Source organism: Acinonyx jubatus, chromosome E2 (genome assembly GCF_027475565.1).
Source record: "Acinonyx jubatus isolate Ajub_Pintada_27869175 chromosome E2, VMU_Ajub_asm_v1.0, whole genome shotgun sequence".
Taxonomy (NCBI): domain Eukaryota; kingdom Metazoa; phylum Chordata; class Mammalia; order Carnivora; family Felidae; genus Acinonyx; species Acinonyx jubatus.
In genome coordinates, this window is record NC_069396.1 from 27,631,312 (window position 1) to 27,653,046 (window position 21,735).

Sequence of the window (21,735 nt, forward strand, 5' to 3'; positions counted from 1 at the left end):
TGAGAACTCTTTCAAGGGACATCCTATTGATAGCTTGAAATTGGCCATGCTGGGAATATTTACACCACAGAGATCAGCAAACACTGCAAAGAGAGGCTGCTTTTTTTTTTTTTTTAATCCCAGGGAATCAGATATTAAAATTTACCGACACAACACCGGACACGAAGAAAATTTCTGGGGTGTTGAAATGCTCTGTCTTCATAGGATGTGGCTTATACAGGTCCAGGCATTTGTCAAAACAGATCAAGCTGCACACTTAAGATTTATGCATTTCCCTGTGTGCACATTATGCCTCCACTAAACGTGTAAATGAACAAACAAGAAACGCAGGATGGGTGTCTGGGTCCCTTTTTAGGCCTAGCAAACGGGGCCTGATGCATCTAAGTTGGTACTGGTTCAAGGGCCAGGTTTGGAAGTCACTGGTCAAGTTTGACAGTAAGTACAGGGCTTATTTTAAACTAGTAATAATGATAATGTCAGCGAGAGGTAAGACTGGAAAGAATTCTCGGGACCACCTCAGGAAAGACTTTACACGGCCACCCTTGAGAGCTGGAGCCTCTTTTGTGGGCAGTGGGAAGTTTTCGAGCAGTAGTTCTGCCTGTTCCGGAAGTCCATATAAATGAAATCATACATACTTATTTTGTGTCTTTCAAAGATAGAAATTCAAGCAGATCAGAAAAAGAAATATAGTGAGCTAAAGGGAAATCCATATTCTTATTTTTTAAATGCTTCTGTTTATTTTTTGAGAAAGAGCTCAAGCGGGGGAGGGGTAGATTGGGAGAGGGGGACAGAGGATCCCAAGCAGGCTCTGGGCTGACAGGCCGACAGCAGTGAGCCCGATGTGGGGCTTGAACCCACAAATTTTGAGATCATGACTTGAGCTGAAGTCCAACCCTCAACTGACTGAGCCACCCAGGTGCCCCAAGGGAAATCCATATTCTTTTCTTCTTCTTTTTTTTTTAACTTTTATATATTTTTGAGAGACAGAAGGAGACAGAGAATGAGGGGGGAGGGGCAAAGAGAGAGGGAGACAGAGAATCCGAGGCAGCAGGCTCTAGGCTCTGAGCTGTCAGCACAAAGCCGGATGTGGGGCTCGAACCCATTGACTATGAGATCATGTCAGATGCTTAACAGACTGAGCCACCTGGGTGCCCCGGGAAATCCATATTCTTAAATGAGATTTCTGGAAATGTGGAAATTGAACGGACTATGGAGATATTTTATCTTGATTGTAGTAGCACCTCCGTGATGTTGTCTCTGCTGTGACCTAATTCATATTTAAATTCTGAGGAGGGGAAAGGGAAGAAGGAGCCAAGAACTGTTTTCCTTTACAGTCCGGTCGTGAAGGTCTGGAAGGGGCCTTTGCAAATCTCGAACAGGCAAAAGATCACTGACAGTGCACGTGCTTTATTTTAAACAAACTGGTGATTAGGGCCCACTGCACCTCTGTACTTTGTTCTTGGATCTCTTATTTTACTGGGGTGTTAGAGATTCCCCCCAAGCTCCAACCCGAAACCTTGCCTTTTATGGTCATTTCTGAAGTCCCAATTTGGCCACACACACACACACACACACGCACGCGCGCCATCTTCTTTGGCCCAGGAAATGGACATCCTGTTCTATACTCACGAAATCCATTCCATAGCAACTCTCTGGTGACCTTGCTAAGCAAGGCCGGAAGCAGCTTTCTTTCCTCACCAAAAGTAGCTCCCCCGCCCCAGGCAAATCCTCCCTTTTGCCGGGCCAGTGATGGGGGAAGTGTCTTTGCTTGATAAAGGAAAGAGGTATCTCAGATTATGGTTCTCAATCTTTGAGCAGTGTGGCATCCACTTCCTGCAGCTTCCCAACCGTGCTGCCGATCTCTTAAAAGTGCTTGTTACATGCCTTTTTAATTCACAGAAAATTGAAACCGATTCGGTTTTTGAAAACCCCAGGTGCCTCTTGAATGGGAGACACCAAGGGGTATGGCCAGTCAAGGTTGACCATTGCGGCCAACAATGGTCCTGACAGTTACCTGCAGCGTGCGCTTCTAAACCTGGCCCTTACAAGGTTTAAAAATACACCCGGGTTGAACATAGAGTTACCATATGCCCCAGTAGTTCCACTCCTGGGTATATATCCAAAAGAACTGAAAACAGGAGTTTATTTTATTTATTTATTTTTTTAACGTTTATTTATTTTTGAGACAGAGAGAGACAGAGCATGAACGGGGGAGGGTCAGAGAGAGAGGGAGACACAGAATCCGAAACAGGCTCCAGGCTCCGAGCCATCAGCCCAGAGCCTGACGCAGGGCTCAAACCCACGGACTGCGAGATCACGACCTGAGCCGAAGTCGGCCGCCCAACCAACTGAGCCACCCAGGCGCCCCTGAAAACAGGAGCTTAAACAAAACCTTAACCGCGAGTATTCAGAGTGTTCATAATAGCCAAATGGTAGGAACGACTCAAATGTCCGTCACCTGAATATGAATCTATTTATATGAAATATCTAGAGCAGCCAAATTCACAGAGACAGAATTTGTGGTTGCCAGGGGTTAGTGAGGAGGGATTGCTTAATGGGTCTGGGATTTCCTTTTCAAGATGACAAAAAAGCATTTGGAGCTAGGTGGTGGTGACGGTCACACAACAGCGTGCGTGTACTATATGTCACTGAACCATACGCTTTAACACCAAGCTGGGTGTCGGGGTGCAACGATGAGTCAGATGTGGTCGCCATCATGGCTGATGTGCACTCACTGAGCTACTTCAGCAGTTGAGATATTGAAATACCCCATGCCGGTTGGTAAACAGCCTCTCCCCTGAGTACCCTTCAGCTGCCCTGGGCCCTCCCCTGAGACTTCTAGATCTCACTACCATCCATCCAATAACCCAGATGTTCACCCCACTTGCCACATTCGCAGATCTCATAGTCAAATGGTGGACATTGGGTGCCTTGGTGGCTTAGTCGATTGAATACCTGACTCTTGATTTAGACTCGGTTCACGACCTCATGTTTCGTGAGATTGAACCCCTCATCAGGCTCTGTGCTGATGGTGCAGAGCCTGCTTGGGATTCTCTCTCTCCCTCTCTCTCTGCCCACCCCCCTGCCCCACCACCAAATAAATAAAATAAACTTTAAAAAAAAGCTCTAGATTTTGCTAGAATATTATTACCTCCTGCAGAATCTCACACATACTAACCACAAACTACCCTGTATTCTTCTGTCTCCCTCTCTCCCACTCGCACCGAGCACCCTTTCTGTCCTCATGAGACCAGCCCCACAAATCTCAACTCTTGTAGTTCACTTCTGGCCTCTTAGCAACCTTGGAGCTCATGGTCAGCCCTCTCCAGGTATTCTTATCATTCTCCTTGACTCCCTTCTGCCTTGGCCTTCCATTCTTGCTTGGCCAGCCCCATTGCTGGGGAACATGTCAGCTGCCTTCTGCACATTCACTATCTGCCCTGGTGCTCAGGAGCCCCGCCAGGGAAAGTCACAAGGGCAGGTGTCCTGAGAGTTCTGCACCCTTGGGCTGGCAGACATCAGCGAGGCCTTCCCTTCTGACTGGCAAAATCCTGCCGCCCCCACCCCCCGCCAGTCATTTTCTTGATTCCCCATTACCGCCTCTTTGTCAATTATTTTCTTTCTTGCATCCTGAATCTACCCGCCTCTGACCTGTAGATACACTCAGGTCTCTATTACTCACCCCCACCCTATAACAGAGACATTTGTGGCTCCGTGAATATTCAAATGTTCCCTCCAATTTTCCAGCACTCTGGCAGTTAGGTGGAGACAGGTGACTTATCTGGCTAATGAGCTTTGAACGGAGGTAACATGTTGCTTCTGGCCTGAAGCATTTGGAAGCCAGATCACGACATTCCAGCTTTCTTTTCCCTTCCTCAGCTACCGGCTGGAGTGGTGTCCTCACTAACTGGAGGTAGTTGGGATCACTGGCTGTTGATGTGGAGAAGAGGGGCCCTGAAGAGTTGCCTAACCAGCATGGAGATCTTCGGAAAAGAGAAATCAAACTTTGCCATGTAAGCCACCGACAATACATAGCCTAGCATTGTCCTGACCGATACGCGCCCTAAGATAACAATAATCAGAACGTCTCTGGAATCTACTTCTCCCTCAGGTTTCCAACTTGTTTCTCCCCCACCTTCTTGTCCTTATGTTTCTCTCCCTTGCTGGGTCACTCATGCATAAGGTCTATATATGCATGTCTGCCGCTTTCCTTTTCTCTCTACAAATTATTCCTCAGTCCCTGGGCCCTGACTCACCACTTTACCAGATTATTCTCTGCAAAGCTCTCAGTGATGCCCAATACCCCAAATTCAACAGCATTTCTCAGCCGCTTCAGCCCCTCTGCAGACAGCTGCCCTGAGGGCTCTATTGTGCTTCTTTGACCCTTTCTCGGGGGTCTTCTGAGGGTTTGGTTACCTGGGCTTTCCTCCTGCTCCATCAATGCTGTTTTTTAGACTACCCCTTCTTCTTTCTTCCCCCTAAATATAGCCCATCCCAGGGTCCAGTCTATACCCCTCTCCATCCTCTGTACTTTCTCTCTTGGTGATCTCACTCAAGCTTTGGCTTCAGTATTCCTGTTCGAGAATGTGACTCTCAAATCTGTTTATGGTCTCTGTTCTCAAAGAGCGCCCAGCTAACAGTGGACACCCTGAGCTCTCGGAGCCCCAGGACCCCAATTCTGCCCACTGGGATGTCTTCACACCTCAAGTATTCAAAACCAAACCCACTCTCTCTTTCTCCACCAGAAAGCTTGGTACCTCATCCTCCATATTACATGGTTTCTCCATTCTTATAGCTGCCCAGGCTCTCTATCTCCACCCACACATATATCCAGGAAACCCACAGTTCTGGAAGGTATGGTTTCTTCATCCTCTTTTCCATAGCTTTTGCCACTCCTAGAGCGTTGGGCCTTGCTGACTTGCCTTTGCAGTCTGCACAGCCTCCTCCCTGGGTGCCCTGCCTTCTCTCTTCCAGGCTCCTCCGTCTCCTGCCCAGCCAAGCTTTCTAAGGCTCTGCCCCTTCACCTTCAGTGGCTCCCCAGTGCCTCTGAGTCAGTCATGCGCTCCCCGGTCTGAGAGGGGGAGCCTTCCACATTATGACTTTCCTGATCTTATCACCACCCCGCCCCCCCCGCCCCCCCAGCTCTCATGCTCCAGGAAAACTGGCTTATTTCTTATTTTCCAAACAAGGGATCTCCTTATTCGAGTCCTTGTTCAAACCACCGATGCCGCCTGAAATACCTCCTCCCAACCACAGTCCTTGTGTCTATCTGTAGAATCCTACTGATCACTCAAACCTATTCTAAACACCATTTTCTCTAGAGAGACTGGCCTAATTCCCTTGCTCTTATGGGTTTGCTCCCTCCTTCACATCCTTAAAGCCTTTGATTTGTAACTCTAAGCTGGGATGAAAAACACTTGTTCTCTGTTGACACTGTCCTTCATCCGTATGACATGTTGCTGTCCGTCCTCTCAGCCAGGTGGTTCTGCACAAGGTTCTGCCCACATGGCATTTTTAGAAACTGAATTTATTTTGGCTCCCTTTCAGGAAGCAGTGCTTACATGATGCTTGTGCTTTCGATCATAGGTTTAACCGTCACGTCAAGTGGGGAGTTACCGATGCAGGGGTGGCTGGGCTCTCCTGGGTCCTGTTTTTGTGAACACTTTTGAATTTAGCAGCATTTTTCGGGTAACTTCCTGAGCTAAACACAGCTACAAGCGTAACCTGGCTGCTCTGCCTGTGCCTGGGGGCCTCGCAGCTAGGTGGTCCTTTTGGAACATTCCAGCTGGTCTCATCCTTGTAACACCGATCTCTCCCTTGCCACGCAGGAAAGGCCAGGCAGGTGTGTAAAAGGGAACCCAGTCCAAATGGGGACTCTCCGTGTGCTAATGAGGCCCACAGCTTTCTGCCTGGGAGGTAGAACTCAGCAAGCCTATTGGGTGAAAAATGGGCCACACTGTGCTTACTTCAAAGCCACAACAAGTCTGAGCAGGAACTGAAGGAGGATGTGAAATCTGGAGGCTGAAATGATGAGGGGAACATTGGGAGCTGACTGGGCAGTGGATCCTGGGGGGGGACATGAGGGAGGAGTCCCTGCTGAGGTGGCCAGTGTGGCTGCTGGCTGCCGCTGGGCTCCGGCCATACCCAGCCACTTCCCAGCCCTGAAACTCACGAAAGTGGAGGATTTTATCACTCAAAGGCAGACACACACACACACACACACACACACGGGACTGAAATCTGTCACACCTGTGCTGCCCTGTGGGCCAAACAATGAGCTGGAGGACCTTGAGAGCCTCTGATCACACATTAAGGCAGAAGGCAGTGGTGGCTGAGGGTGGGGGGTGACAGAAGAATGTGGTTTTCGCCCCACCCCCAGCATTCACAACTTTGATCAACCATGTGTGGGCCAAACCATAGCCATCAGCAGGCAGCCATCTGGTGACACCTGTTCTGGTCCAGTTCTCTCGTTCTACACAGAGGCCCAGAGGGGTTAAGGGGTATCTAAGGTCACACTGCCGGTTTGGGGAGGAGACAGAAACTCAAGTCCAAGCCTCCTGGTGGCCATGCTGTGACTCTTTCCACTTAACCCCTCCACCTCTTGGCTTGAGGTAAGATTGAGATACTCAGAGACTTTTATCAAGACAGAAGATGGGGCGTCTCGGTGGCTCAGTCGGTTAGGCGTCCGACTTCGGCTCGGGTCATGACCTTGGCAGTTTGCGGGTTTGAGCCCTGCATTGGCTCTGTGCTGACATCTCAGAGCCTGGAGCCTGCTTCAGATTCTGTGTCTCCCTCTCTCTCTCTGCCCCTCCCTGCTCATACTCTGTCTCTGTCTCTCAAAAATGAATAAACATTTAAAAAAAGAAGAAGAAGAAGAAGAAGAAGAAAAAGAAAATGAGTTCCCTGTGAATCTGCAAACACAAGCCAGAGAAGCAAAGGGAAAATTAGTGGCTCCTGTAAATGTTCATGTGGAAGTCTGGCAATATGACCTAAAGATCTAGAAGAGGCTCAGAGAAAAGTTCAATCCAGGGTTGATAAAACAATACAGTTAATTTTTTCAAAACACTCAGCAGAGTTGAGAAACAGCATGTTCCAAAACAAATAAATTCTGTTGACCAAGTGAGCACATTTTTTATTCATTTGTTTTTGACCTTACTGTTAAGGCTTTAAAAAAAAATTTTTTTTTTAATGTTTATTTTCGAGAGAGAGAGAGAGAGAGAGAGAGAGAGACAGAGTGAGTGGAGGAAGGGCAGAGAGAGAAGGAGACACAGAATCCAAAGCAGGCTCCAGGCTCTGAGATACTAGCGCAGAGCCCAATGCGGAGCTTGAACTCACGAACCGTGAGATCATGACCTGAGCTGAAATCAGACACCTAACTGACTGAGCCACTCAGGTGCCCCTCAAGGCTTTTTTTTTTTTTTTTTTTTTAAACAAAGCTATTATCATTGCTCAAAATGCAGTTTCCAACAGAGTGAAAATTGGTTTTTTGTTTGTTTTTCTAACGCCCTAACCCAGAGCATTTTTTGTCCTTGGATCAGGGTCTCTCTGAGATCTGAAAAGGGAGCACCCATTCGCCAGGAAATGGTTTTCTATGTGGTTCTAGAAAGACAAGCGTTCCCTGACTGAAGCTTCACCTTATCTGGAGTTGGGGGTTGGTCCCAGGTCTAAAGAATGGCTCAGAGGCAGGACCCCTCTCCGGTCCCTCAGGAGCAGAGGAGACATCCCTAATGAGCTCAGCCAGGCACTAGGTGACCCTCACCAAGTCCCCATGCGGTGAACCTACTGTGGGGCTTGTAACAGCTTAGAAGCCCCCAGCCTTTGGTGTCTGCAACCACAGGACCTGGGAGACACTGAAGTCCCTTGGCTCCTGATCCTAAGAAAGAGATTTTTGCCTTCGTGACTAAGTGGGCACTTCAGTGGGCTTGGAGGGGGCTTACCAGACCCAAAGATGCCTCGTTCCTTTGGCCGCCCTCAAGAAAGTGGCCACTGCAAGGAGGCCCAGCCAGTCATACCTCCCAACAACCCACTTGTATGGATTGCAGGGGTGCATCTAGAGCTGAAATGCCCTTTCAGGGAGGCTCGCCCACCGGCACGGGGCATCTCTTAATGTACCTTCTGCTCTTGCGTCCTAGCTTGGTTGGCACAAACGCTCTGTAAGCATCCAAACACCCTTACCTGAGCAAGGCTCATCTTCCCCAGGTTCCCTCTCACTGCTGAGCCCCGTCTTGCACTCACCTCCACCGCAGCCCCCTCTGCCTCCGTCTTTGGCTGGTGCTTCCTTACCCCTCGCTCTTCACCAGGCCTTGGACAGGGCGTGGACCTTTCTGATCCTTTGCCAATCTGGCCATCTTTATACCTCTTCTCTGCTTCTCCATTCCTGACCCACCAAAACTGCATCCTGAACATCCCTAACCAGACCTCCATCCTCCCTCCCCAACCACACCTGAAAATTAACATCCTTCCATGAGACACCCTAACTCTTGTCCCTCCTTTGAAGCTCGTTCTCAACACGTCCACCACCAATACCCCTCCTCACATGTTTTTTTCCTTCCTTTTCCTTCTCTGTGGGATATGATGGAGAAACGCCAGTGATGTCCAACATGGCCTTTCTGAAAATCATGGGTCACCACCCATTAGTGGATTGCAACCAACGTCAAAAGAGAAAAAGAGGGGCACCTGGGCAGCTCAGTCTGTTGAGCATCTGACTCTTGATTTCAACTGAAGTCGTGATCTCAGGATCATGGGATCAAGCCCCGAGTCTGGCTCCATGCTGAACATGGACTATGCTTGATATTCTCTCTCTCTCCCTCTCTCCCTCTCCCCTCCCTTAAAAAAAAAAAGAGGAAACAAAATATAACAGAAAATATCAGAGCGCATCACCCATAGTAAGGATAAGTATTGTTTTGTGACACTTTATAGTTTCAGTGCATGTTTGTTTCAAGTCTCAACAAAAAATATATTTCTCACTGGGGGTTGCAGCCCAAACAAGTTTGAAAGTCCCTCATCTAGTAAAGAACCAACCCAAATGCTGAAGACACATTATCGAAAGTGAAGAGAGTGAGAAGTGGTTAAAGAAATTTGCATCATGGAGGCTCAGAGGGCCCTGTGATTCCTCCTTGGAAGGGCTGCAGGGGGGTGTCCATCCTCCTAACTGTTGGAGGAGGGAGGTACACTGAGGGAGCACTCCTAGGGAAGGTCTAGAAACTTCCAGATTCACACTCAGCACTCCGACTCAAATTTGCAGATAAATCAAAGACGGAAATCTTAATTCGTTGTAATCAAGATCAAAAGAAAACTTAAAAGGAATATATATCCACCAGAGAACTTTCCACACAACTTCATCTGCTACTTCCCTAGCCTATACAAACAAAGCCCAGAGGATGTGTCCGTTGGGAGTGGGGTCTAGCCAAAGTCTGGAAATCTACCAGCTCCTTCAGTCGGATCATCAGATGCTACCAGTTAAAGGACATCAGGACACGAGTCTTGTCCCCACCGACAAACAGATGTCCCAGGCCTCCTCAGCTCTGGGCAGGCGTGGCCATGCCTGGAGTTACTGGCAGTAAAAGGTGAGCACGTTTTCCTGGTTTCCTCGGATCAGGATGACCGGAGGTCTGAGGTCCTGGGACAGCGTCTCCAACCAGGCCATGTACAGGGAGCTCGGACACTTTCCTTTCCTCCCTATAGGCAAGGTACTGCAAGGCAGGAAGAAGCGGCAGATGAAAAATTACCAGGAGGCCTTCCCCGCACAGCCCCCCCCCCTCCCCCCCCCGCAGCTCATGACTTGCTTTCTGAATAGCAACTCTGTTTATGGAGTCCTTCACCACTCCTTCTTCCTAGCTACCCTAAGAACGATCTCCCATTCTCCCTGAAAGCTCAACTCCAATGTACCTTTACCCACAAAGCTTGTGTAAACAAAGCCATGGCCCTGGTAAGACTCACACGATCTGGTCTCCACCTATCTCCACAACCTCACCTCCTCCCAGCCTGGGCCTCGCTCACACCCCTGTGGACACAATGACTTTCTCTCCATTCCAGAAAAAAAAAAAAAAAAAATGGCAAGCTTGCTCTTGCCCCAGGGCCTTTGCATGTGATGTTCTCCCCACCCAGAAGGCGGCCTCCAGCTCTCCACCTTGTCTCTCCTTCAGATCACTCAGGCTTTGGCTTACAAGCACCTCCTTCTCTGATCACCTTATCCAGAGCTGGCCTGTGAGGGGGGCGTTGGTGATACAGTGGTTAACATAGCTGCCTTCCAGAGCAGGCCACTGTCTCTCTTTATCACAGCACCCTGTTTCATTGTCCTCACAGCCCTTCCCACTCTCCAAAACCTCTTTTCATTTGTTGTCTGTGCTGCTCACTATCCTTTCCCCGTGCCTAGAGCACAGACTGGTACAGTTGGGCCATCGCACGGGTGATCTCACCCCCTCAGGCCCCTCAAGTCGTGCCAGCCTGTGGCCGCAACAGTGTGATACGCTCACATGTTTCAGTGTGTTCTTGTCCTGCCTCCTGCCGTGTATGTGAGGCCCTGGGAGCAGCACCCCCCCTTGCCTTGGGACAGCCCTTTGTCCGCACTGCAATGCCGTGCAAATAACGAGGTGCCCTGGGGCGGCCATTCAACCACATAATCACGGCTATTTCAGGAAGTGACTTTTCCACCACCTTAAGATTCCAGAAATATTTCAGGATGACGGCGGCTGCCCTGCTCTTGGCTCCAGGAGAAGGCGCAGTATCTCACAGGCCCAGTGGGCGTTACATGAACTTGAGACACCGGCATCTCACACGGGGCTGCACTTTACAGTCTGTTTTCCTACGGTCCATCCCAACCGTTATTTCATCTGAACTTCAACACAACCCCGGGGGATGGGCAGGGCCTGCAGCAACCCGCCTTCTTCCCAGCTGAGGGCACCCGGGCAGAAAGGAAGACTGAGTGACTCTGGGCTGCAGAGCACGGGCGGGAGCTGGCAGCAGGGAAGCTGTGAGCAAGGCTCTGCCCCTCCTCGGTCACGTGGCTTTGGCAGGTGGCTCACCGCCCTAAGGTGAGGACACACCAACCCCCCTCACAGGATGCTTGCGAGCTGTACAGAGGACAAAGCACACAAAGGGAGCCACGCAATGCCTGGCACACAGCAAGCACCTCCTCACGCCAGCCGCTGATGTCGCACTCATTACTTAGTGGCCAGAAAGGATGGAGCTAGTGCGTGGCAGAGCTGGGGCTCCAACCACGGTCTGGGATCACCCCCCTTCTCCCCCGCCAGCTGCCTCTGCTCACTGCAACCCTCACCTCTGCTGAGAAGGCCAACCAGGGTCCCTGAGCAGCTGTCTCTTATTTAAAAGTCTAGCCTCAAAACCTCCCTTGGGACCACCTCTACCCTCCTTTAGAAAGCAAGTTCCCTAGGGGTGCCTGGGTGGCTCAGTCGGTTAAGTATCCAACTTTGGCCGAGGTCATGATCTTGTGGTTCATAGGTTTGAACCCTGTGTCATACTCTGCACTGACAGCCTAGAGCCTGCTTCGGATTCTGTCTCTTTTTCTCTCTCTTTCAAAAATAAACAAACATTGCAGGGGCGGGGGCGGGGGAGGGGGGCGGAAAGCAAGTTCCCTAGGACTGGGAAAGGTGGCAGGAACAGGGGTATTTCAATCAGCTAGTGTCACCACAGTTAGGACATGTTTGTGTCTGGTGACACTCAGGGGAAGGGAAGTGGAAAGATCGAAACCCAACTTTTCTGATTTAACAGGCTGAAGTTTCAGTTACATTGAAAGACTCTCCGGGAACTCCCACGTCATTCTCAGGCACCGAAATCAGAAATTTCAAAGCTGGTGGCTGCATTACCAGGGGCAGGGGACACCCATCACTCCTGCTGTGGCCTTTCAAGCTTCAGCACCACGTTCCCTTCCCCAGCGGAGCCTGTCCACCCGTCCTCCCTTTGCGCTCCACCCCAGGCCCATCACTCCTGTTCCCAGGATTAACAGCTTTCAGCTGTTAATCTTTAGAAATAACACTGCTCCAGAATAAAGGAACCTTTTGTTCAGATTTGCATCTGACCTGGATCCAAGGTTTCAGGAAACAATCCCCATTTCACAGCTGTGGGATCCTGGGCAAGTTGCCCTAACTCCCCTGAGACTCAGTTTCCTCATCTTCAATGTGTGTGTGTGTTGTGGGGGAGACAGGTATAAAACAGAAACACTTCACAGTGTTGTGAAAATTACTAAGGCCCAATGCCCGAGTGTGGCATAGAAACTCGATCGACAAGATGCAATGTCGACGACTACTATTGCCTTTGAGGAGGGCGTCTTTATGGAAGAAAGACGGGTCCAAACCCAAAAGTGGGACCAGAGACAGGTTGTTCATCTCGGCAAAAGTTATCGGGCTGGCTTATCATCCTATAAGGCTGGTTTATCAGCTGCGCAGGTTAAGCTGAACTCAAACACGGGCCATTAATCAGATAAACCGCTGATGGGTACAGAGCAAACACCAAGTTCTGCCCCAAACCTGCTCTAGAAAATGGTCCAAGTGCGCTCTTCAAGATGCTGAAAAATGTAATTTTATCTTTTCACCGCGGCCTGGGAGGATTCTTTTCCTTCCTCGGAATTTCTGGGGAATGCAGTTTCCTTGACTCCGCCCCAGACATTGATCTGGAGGGAACAGAGGAACTGGCCATTTTGCTCAGTGCCCTGGTGGTTCTGATGGAAGACCCTCGCTGAACTTGTAGAAACACTGGCGGGCATGTCTCCAGGGTGGAGACGGGCAATGCCGAGGTGTGGCCGCCGTGCCCTCCCAGTGAAGGTGGCCCAAAGGCTGGGGCCCCTTCGCGCAGCAGATGTAGCTGGTCCCATGGGTTCGGACACCATGCACAGGCGTCTTCTCTAAGATGTCTGGACCCATGATTATTTGTACCTGCCAATCCCACGAAGGTTGGTGGGTGGGGGACTGGCTTTCCTTCTGAGGTCCCGGGGATTGGGAAGTGGGAAGGGAGAGGTATCAGCAGGGGCTCATCTCCCAGGATGAAACTGCTCGACTTATGGCTTGAGAGACCGACTCATTTTAGTGGCAAGTAAACTTAGAATCACAGCATGTTAGAGTGAAGGACAACCTTGGAAATAATTAGGTTTAACTCTTCTCTATAATCAGGGAGACAGAGACACAGAGAAGTAGGGTTACTTGCTCAAGGCCACACAGTGAGCTAACGACAGCAGAGACAAAATGCAAAAAATCTGCTTCTCAGGGGCACCTGGGTGGCTGGGTCGGTTAAGCCTCCAACCGGTTAAGTCTTCGGCTCAGGTCATGATCTCACGGTTCCTAAGTTCAAGCCCTGCATTAGTCTCTGTGCTGACAGCGTGGAGCCTGCTTGGGATTCTCTCTCTCCCTCTCTTTCTGCCCCTCTCCTGCTCATGCTCTCTCTCTCTCAAAATAAATAGGCAAACATTGAAAAAAATTTTTTTTGAAAATCCCACTTCTCTTGGCTCAGTCAAACATCTGACTTCAGTTCAGGTCATGATCTCGCAATTTGTGGGTTTGAGCCCCGAGTCGGGCTCTGTGCTGACAGCTCAGAGCCTGGAGCCTGCTTCGGATTCTGTGTCTCCTTCTCTCTCTGCACCCCCCCCCCCCCACTTTGTCTCACTCTGTCTCTCAAAAATAAATAAATATGTTAAAAAAATCAAAAACAAAATCCCACTTCTCCGAACACAGGTAGCGCTCATGAAGAGGTGGTTTCGCACACACCAGGTACCACACCCAAAGAAAGTTCCGGGGAGTCAACCCAGGATGCAGCCATCCCCACTGTCTTGCACTCTGACCCAGTCCACAGCCTAGTCCAGCCTTGCCCTGGGAGCATTCTCTGCTGGGCGTTGGCCAGAGGCTCACAAATAAACCCAGCTCTTTCTCTTACCACAGTTTGCACATCAAAGAAACACGAAGCACTTTCTTTGTACAAAAAATGATCGCCCTACTGGCCCCGGGGAGCACTGCTCCCGCAGAGCCAGCCACTTGGACGTGCAACCCGTGCAGTCGCGTGGGGCCCCTGCACTTGGAAGGGTCCCACGCTGGGCTTAATCCTCTGCTGCCGCCATCTTGCCATCCTTAATAATGTTTGAACACATTTTCATTTTGCATTGGGGCCTGCAAGTGGTGTGCTGGATCCTGGTTTCAGGATAGGAAAAACCAGTCCCCGCAGGCTTCTTGGCTGTCCTGAGGAACTCCCAGGTGACTAGCCCTCAGGAAATGTGAGCCAGGTCAGCTAGCTGCCTTGCCCCATAGCCCCATTCCCTGGGAGCTGGGCTTCTCTCAGGGAGGGCGCTCAGAGGGCTTGGCCGACCATGTTTTTCCTCCTGGCCTCCGAGAGAATAGAGCCACCCTGAGACCCTCAGTGCCACTGCCACCTGTCCCCTCGCCTTCCGCATAGTCAGAAGTGGCCCATAACCGGACACAGCCAGCAGCAGCGGAAGCCGGAGGGTCTGACGGGCATGGAGCCTGGGATGGCGAGCCTCTCCTTCTGCTGCCCAGGCTTGGCACCAACGTCAGTCGGGGGTGGCCAATGGCCAAGAAGGGCCGGGTGATTCCCAAACAACCAGGAATTGATGTTCTTCTGGAATGGGCTGGGTCCTCTTTGCCAAGCTGAGTTTGGCAGGAAAAGGAGGCGAACGAGGGAAAACCATGGTCAGGGGAGTCCATGAGGCCTGGGACGTGTGAGGCCCTAGACCTCTGCCAGCTGGCACTCAGGCGAGGGGGGTGCCGCGGACGCAGGCCCAGCCACGTGCTAACGAGCCACCTGGACTGTGTTTCCTGGAACTTCGGGCCCTTCCGCCTCACAGGGGAGGGCTCGGGTCCCCAGCCCTCCTGAGGTGCGCACCTCCTGAATCCCTTCCCAGAGCGGACGCCCCGGGCCTCTGCGACAGCCTTCCCCTCCCACCGGGGGCCACTTACATGACCACTAGAGCAGCGTCCTGGGAGGAATCCAGCAGGATCTCGTTCAGCCTCACCTGCCGAAGGGACTGGAACGAAAAGCCACGTGGTCACTGCCTACATTCTTGGGAAACGTCCCCGCTAAGCCCACCAGCCTCTTTTAACATTCAAACCAGATGCACGAATTGTTCCCCCTAAACTATTACAGACTCTCCTTCCTCTGAGATGGAAGGGGCCCCTCAGAGTCACTGAGCGCCAAGTTCACCTTGAGAAGCCCTCCGTGGCTTTTCCTTGCTGGACCTTATTACCACGACTGGGGGCGTAGTCGGGGGAGCGAGCGCCTTCTGTGGTGCGGAGGGAGCTGGGTCTGAATCTCAGCCCTGATAGCTCACAGCAGAGAGAACCCGGGCAAGGCATGCGGGCCCCCCAAGCTTCACTGTCTTCGCTGCAAAATGGGTAGGATAATCCCCTCCCTGGGGGAATTTAGGCAGCGTCGAGAGCGATAACCCATGCAAATCACCAAGCCGAGGTCCTGGCAAGTGGAAGCCTCTCGATAAGGTAGAGTCGGAGCAGAGGCGGAACATGCCGTCTCCTTCTCTGCACCAGGCCAAGCCAGAGCCTTCTGGGGACACTATGCTTTATCCAGCATTTCCCAAGGAGCTGTGGGCCCTCTGGGGCAGAGCCTCAGGGCTGTGACAGATCAGAACTCCCCAAAGCTTACGTGAGGTTGGGTTGAGAGGCTCCCTCCCACCCCAAGACCTGTCTTCAGATGGTTCAGGAATGATTGACACTCAAGAGTCTGACTGTGGGAGGACACCCCAAAGAAGGAGGGAAGTGAGTTCACTGAGATCCCAGACTCCGGACCCTGCACTAGTGACGTTTGCAGGGAGTAATTCTTCCTTGCGGGAAGGTGGGATGGGATGGTGTCCCAGAGTTTGCTACATGTCCTCTAAGGGGCAAAGTGGGGGTGAGGGGACCACTGACCCAGAGCACACAGGGAGCAGAACTGTGATCCCCAGGCGCTCCCACAGCTCGCCCCACCGCAGAGTGGCCACAGCAGCCACCACTTTCCTTTAGGCCTTGAAAGAGTCTGGAAGATGCTATCTGGGCAGGGGCATCCATGGCTTTAGGCTGCTTGTGGGATGGGGTCCACAGGCTAAGGGGAACCACCAGGCAGCTTGTTGGCCCATAGCACAAGGTCTACCTGACCTTTGCCACCTGTCTCAGGAATCCCTCCCACCAGCCATAGAGAGGAGAGGAAGACCTCTGGCCAGTCCATTGCCATGGCCGGGGGTGACTCAAATGGGCAGAGGGACCAGGCTCTCATGCCAAGAATGGCTCTGAGTTCCACGACTGGGCTACCAAGCATCTGTGGCTTGAGGATACCCCAGAGGCTGGGGCATGGTAGAGGGGGAGGGTTAAGAGGAGAACGTTAAGAAAGTTCAGAACAGGGGCGCCTGGGTGGCTCAGTGGGTTAAGCATCGGACTCTTGATATCGGCTCAGGTCATGATCTCACAGTTCATGGGTTCCAGCCCCTGCATCAGGCTCCATGATGACAGTGCAGAGCCTGCTTGGGATTCTCTCTCTCTCCCCCTCTCTCTCTCTTTCTCTCTCTTCCCCTCTCCACTCACTCACTTGCTCTCTCCCAAAATAAATAAATGAGCTTAAAAAAAAAAAAAAGGAAAGAAAGTTTAAGACAGATACAGCACATGGCCCTGACCCAGAGGAGGGCCTTGACCCCACCCACCCCGGCAAGGCCTTGACTCTGTTCTCTCTGGTACCTTGACTCTGTTCTTGTTAATCTCCTCATCTGAGATCTTCCAGGGGCAGTCACGCCTCATCTCGGTGACAGCAGCCTCATCCTTGAAGCCGTCATTCAGGCGGAAGGGTGCAATCATGTCCTCAAACCTCTTGGTGCTAGGGACAGAGAGAGGAGGTGAGACCAGGTGAGATGGCCCAGTTTCCATGGGAACCAGGTCCCCCGAGGGAGATGGACATGGGAACCAAAGGGACGTTCTTTATAGGCTGAACCCATTCTGCCACTGCGGTTTACATCAAAGCAGCTTCTGCGCAGAAATCAGCACTGACGCTGGCTGTGGCATTCAGCCAACCTTCCGCAAGCTGTCCACACGACCGCCTTGGGATCCACTTCTACCCACTCGACCGGTCCCCAGGTAGCTCCTGAGTACCATCCTGTGCCAGGCTTTGTGCTACTTGCCAGGGAACAAACCCCACAACGTCCGCTATCTACAGAGCGCACAGTCTGCTGGGCAATAAACAGGCCAATATAGAGAGGAAGTTTCCTGAAGGCACAAACTGAGTACCAGGACTGGGAATATTTGGGGTGGGGAAGGCCTTCCTGAAGCTGAAGGATGCCTGTCCCTCTGAAGCCAGCTCTTCACAGGTCAGCGGGTGCTGAAGCACACAGAACTGGAGGTGCAAAGGCCCTGAGACAGAAGTGTGTTTGGTGTGTTTGGGGAGCAGCAAAGGAGCCAGCATGGCCAGAGCAAGGTGAGTGGGGCACCCAGATCAGACAGGCCTTTGTTATTTGCCCTGAGTGAGACAGGAAGCTGTCTGTGTCTGTTCTGTGACTTGACTTACATTATTTAAAATAGAAATTGGGACTGGTCAGCATTCAGATGAAGCCTCCTGAAGCCATATGGATGGATGAGCTCACATGGGGGACAGAGTCAAGAGAAAAAAATGTCCAGGGCCCAATCCCAAGTATGCAGACTAGTTTACGTCAGATAAAGGAGGAATAATCAGCAATCAAAACTGGAAAGAAGGATGGGGCACCTGGGTGTCTCAGTCGGTTGAGCGGCCGACTTCGGCTCAGGTCACCATCTCGCGGTCCATGAGTTCAAGCCCCGCGTCGGGCTCTGTGCTGACAGCTCAGAGCCTGGAGCCTGTTTCCGATTCTGTGTCTCCCTCTCTCTGACCCTCCCCCGTTCATGCTCTGTCTCTCTCTGTCTCAAAAATAAATAAACGCTAAAAAAAAAAATTAAAAAATTAAATAAAAAACTGGAAAGAAGGATCACTAAGGTAGGAGGGATCCTGTCAAGGGCGACGTCTCCAGAGCCAAAAGAACTGTTTCAGGAAGGATCGCTGTGTCAAATGTAGTGGAGAGGCAGAGAAAGATAAGGACAGAAATGAGCTCTGTGGACAAGGTGGTGCGGAGGTGAGCAATGACGCTGGCGAGGGTGATTTCCGTGAGGTAGTGGCCACAAAGGGCTTAAATCTCTTTGGAGAAGTTTGTGCAAAGGAGGAGACAGTGGGCCAGGAAGTGGAGGCAGAGAGGGGCCAAGGCGGGGGTTTTAAAGATCAGGGCTGCTGGATGGGGTCTGCGTGCTTTTGCTCTCAGTCTCCTCCCCGCTAGAAGGTATTCCCCAGTGTCTCTGCTCGAGGCCTTTCTCAAGGCTTTGCCAACAGAGACAGCTGCATTGTCTTGTGCGTTCTGGTCCGTGTCTGCAGCGTTCTGATGGCTCTTGACTTCCTCTAGCCTGCACTTGGGCCAGAGTAAACCCTGGTGGTGGGAGCTGTGATTACTCACCTCTGCCCCAACACGCAGTAGGGGCCAATATACCCATCACCACTGACTAGTTCCTTTCTTGATTTCCTTCCCTTTCCAGGAAATGGGGAATCTAAGGGAGAAGTAAGAGGTCGGACGGACCTTACTTTTTACTAGGGAGGTGGAGTGCTGGAAAACCTCGATTAGACTGATTTACAGAAAGCAAACCCTATTGTAAACGTCTTAGTTTCAGAATATGAAATTGAATCATTGAGCAGGGAAATAACCTTCCTTCTGACCCCACCATTGAGTCTAGCTACAAGTTCACATGGGGGTGTTGCTTAAAGTCTGTGTGCTTGCTGTTGTGGGGGTGGGGGGAGAGGGGGAGAGGCGTGGCCCAGACCATTCAACGTTCGCCCCGCTCTAAGCACCGATGTATTTATAAAAATAACATCAGGGGCTGTCGCTGCCATGTTTCTGCCTCAGGGACTATGTACCTTCAGTTCTGGAATGTGCCTCTGCCACGGCCCCTGCCCTCCAGCCATGTGCTTCTGGGCCCGTGACTGCCAACCGTGGCCACAGCCAACTGGAGCAAAGGTAGCCAAGAAATAGGCTTTGTGGCAACCTCTACCTTTGCCTGGCAGGAAGAGATAAACTAGGCCAGTCATAGTTCCTTTTTCAGGAACTTAAATTAGGCAATGACTAGAGAAGGAGTAAGTTCATAGTGGAGCTGAGACCTCACAAAAAGGTCAAGGTCTAGAGCTCAGAAGCCACAAGTAGGCAGAAGCCATCAATCTGGCAGTTTTGAACGTCGACTCGGGACTAAGACAGTGGTCCTCAAAGTTGGGTGCCTGGACCAGCACCTGAGAGCTTATTAGAAATGCAGGTTCTCAGGCACTGACCCAGATCTGCTGACCCAGCATCTTGGGGCAGGGGGCGGGGGAGGGGGACCCAGCAAGCTGTGTTGTCATTCGCCTCTCCATGTGATTTTGACAGGGGCCAAGGTTTGAGAACCACTGCTTTATGAAAACATTCAGGGTGTTGGAGAAAATTTAGAAACTTATGAGCGGCAAGCAGGGGGAAGTGTGAAGCCAGACACCACCCCCCACCCCCGCAGGTCCTTGGGGTGGGTGGGGGTGGGGTCCCTTAAGGATGAAACACCTGCCTCCCCTCGAGGGGCAGAGCACCCGGGACGCGCGCCAGCGTGAAACACGTGCTCTGAGAAAAGCACGAACCGACCATTCACTGTCCTCCCGCCCAGCTGTGTTTCTGGCAAAGCCCAGAGCTCTGATGTGCAAAGGAAGAAATACTGGCAGGAGAAGAAGCGGCTGCAAACTCCTACCCCTTCCTCTTTCTTCCCCTGAGCCCCGTGTAGGTGGCTGCCTGCCCGTGGCTCACCAGACACACAGGGGCAACATGCACGGGGGTCTGCAGGGCACATGGCTGGTCCTTCTGCCTGGGAAGGAAGTCACCGCAGAGAACTTACTGCTCCGCCCGCGGCTTCTGGTTGATGTCGGGGAGGACGTGAACGTCGTGGAATCCCAGTCGGAACTTGCTCAACAGAGAAATGATCCTGGAAGGTGGAGAGTTCTAAACATGAGTTCTTCCAGTCGATGGGTTGGTCTTCAGTGTCTACCGAGGACCCAGCAGCGAGTACAGCAGATCAAACCCTGCCCTCAGGGAGTTTGCATTCAGGACAAGAGCCGAATATTGATAGAGTAGGTCAGATGATGACGAGCAATGTGGAAAAGTAATGAAGCAGGGTTTCCCCAAGTATCTCCGTACTATACTAGCACGCCTTACGTTTTAATGTGTCTATACATCTGCCGGGGACCTTGTCACAATATGCAGTCTGATTCACCTGGTCGGGGGCAGGGGCCTGGGATTCTGCATTCTGATAAGCTCCCAGGTGATGTATACGGCTGCTCCACGGACCACACTTTGAGAAACAAGGGTCTAAGGGATGGGAAGGTAAACCACAGGAAATTACAGGGTGGGCTAAGGAAACAGAGATGCCGCACATGAGCTAAATGCAGAACCAGGAGCGACAGCCACATAGCACTGGCTTTGCATGCAACAGGGGAGGAGACGCCAACGCCATGGTTTGTGTCAGTCAGGGAGGGCTTCATGGAGGAGGCGGCAAGCTAGCCAGACAGTGCCTGGTGTGTAAGATTATTATAAGGGGGTGTGGTGTCCACACCGGAGCCTTCTAAATAATATACCTGACTTGGCCCTAGCCCACCCACTGCATCAGAATTCCTGGACGGGACGGGATTTTGGGGATACTCCAGAATGAGCTGGCAGGGTTTGAGTGCATGGGGGTGGGAAGTCCCAATGAGTGAGAACATGGGGGTGCAGGGGGTGAAGGGGGAGCAGTGAGTGGCTAGCTGGGGGAGGCAGGAGGGAGGGATAAACCTTAAGGATCAGGCTGGGGCCCAGGTATCAAGCTGCTGCTGGTCCCTGAACTCGGGAGCGAAATTAGGAAGCAGAGCTGTGGGCAGATGTGTTGGTGTGCAGTGTGGGGGGTGGCAGGAGGCAGCACAAGCCTGGTCTTGGGGTCACAAAGTGGGGGGAAGAGGGCTTGGCCTGGTGGAGGGACGGTTGGGAGGCAGAGAACACTCTACAACCTTCCCATGCAGGACAGCCCGTGACCCCCATGGGGCCATGGTCTTGAGCCCAACTAAACCTGCTGAGCCCGGCTTCCATTGGGGGCTGGAACTGGAAGCTGAGCCGGCAAAGCTCAGGCCTTCCTGGCCTGTTTCTGGAGATCACAGAGAAGCTAGATGCTGCTCTTTCTAAGCAACGCTTTCCTCGGCACTGCTGGGAAGGGCCTTCCGGTATAGAAGCTCTCAGCAGGAGTGAGGACAAGGAGATGGGGTTGCTGGGCACCCTTAACTCGCACAAGGGGTGACTGAGAAGGCATCATGGGGACGTAGTCCTGGTGCAGGACCAGGGTGGCAAGGCCACAGGGTCCCGGCCCTGGGGCGTCGTGGCTGGGATTGTTGTAGAGGGCACCAGAGGCTGGGCAGAGTTTCTTCTCTTTGGCTAATTAATCGCACGACCTTGAGCAAGCCACCCATTGTTCCCAACCTGTCTGCCCCGTCCAGCGGTCTTCCACCCTACAACCTTTCACCTCACTTGACCTTGCTTTTGCTCTAAAACAACCGTGGCCCAACTCTAGGCACACGTGAGCCACCTGCCCGGCCGCACACCTGTATACCTGCCTTACCATCTACTTCCCTTTCGACTTAAATCAACTCATTTCTTACTTAGCCACATCTTAAAAGGAAATGTCATAGGGCAATGTTCAAGAGAAAACCAGCATCTCCTGC

General features: G+C 51.7%; 1 protein-coding gene across 3 annotated transcripts in view; it reads right to left on the reverse strand.

Moving 5' to 3' along the window:
- Positions 1–5,130: 5,130 nt before the first annotated feature.
- Positions 5,131–21,735, reverse strand: part of SLC12A3 (solute carrier family 12 member 3) — a 42,188-nt gene continuing 25,583 nt past the window's right edge. For 2 of the 3 annotated variants that reach the window (XM_053209911.1, XM_027044428.2), the window contains exons 23-26: positions 19,890–19,976; positions 16,677–16,812; positions 14,916–14,983; positions 5,132–9,692 (exon numbers count right to left, since the gene is read on the reverse strand). In XM_053209911.1, the coding sequence (XP_053065886.1) occupies positions 9,551–9,692; positions 14,916–14,983; positions 16,677–16,812; positions 19,890–19,976 (433 nt within the window). In that variant the 3' untranslated portion in view covers positions 5,132–9,550. Of the gene's footprint in view, positions 9,693–14,915; positions 14,984–16,676; positions 16,813–19,889; positions 19,977–21,735 lie in introns of all 3 variants that reach the window. The other variant, XM_027044429.2, reaches the window with a different exon arrangement.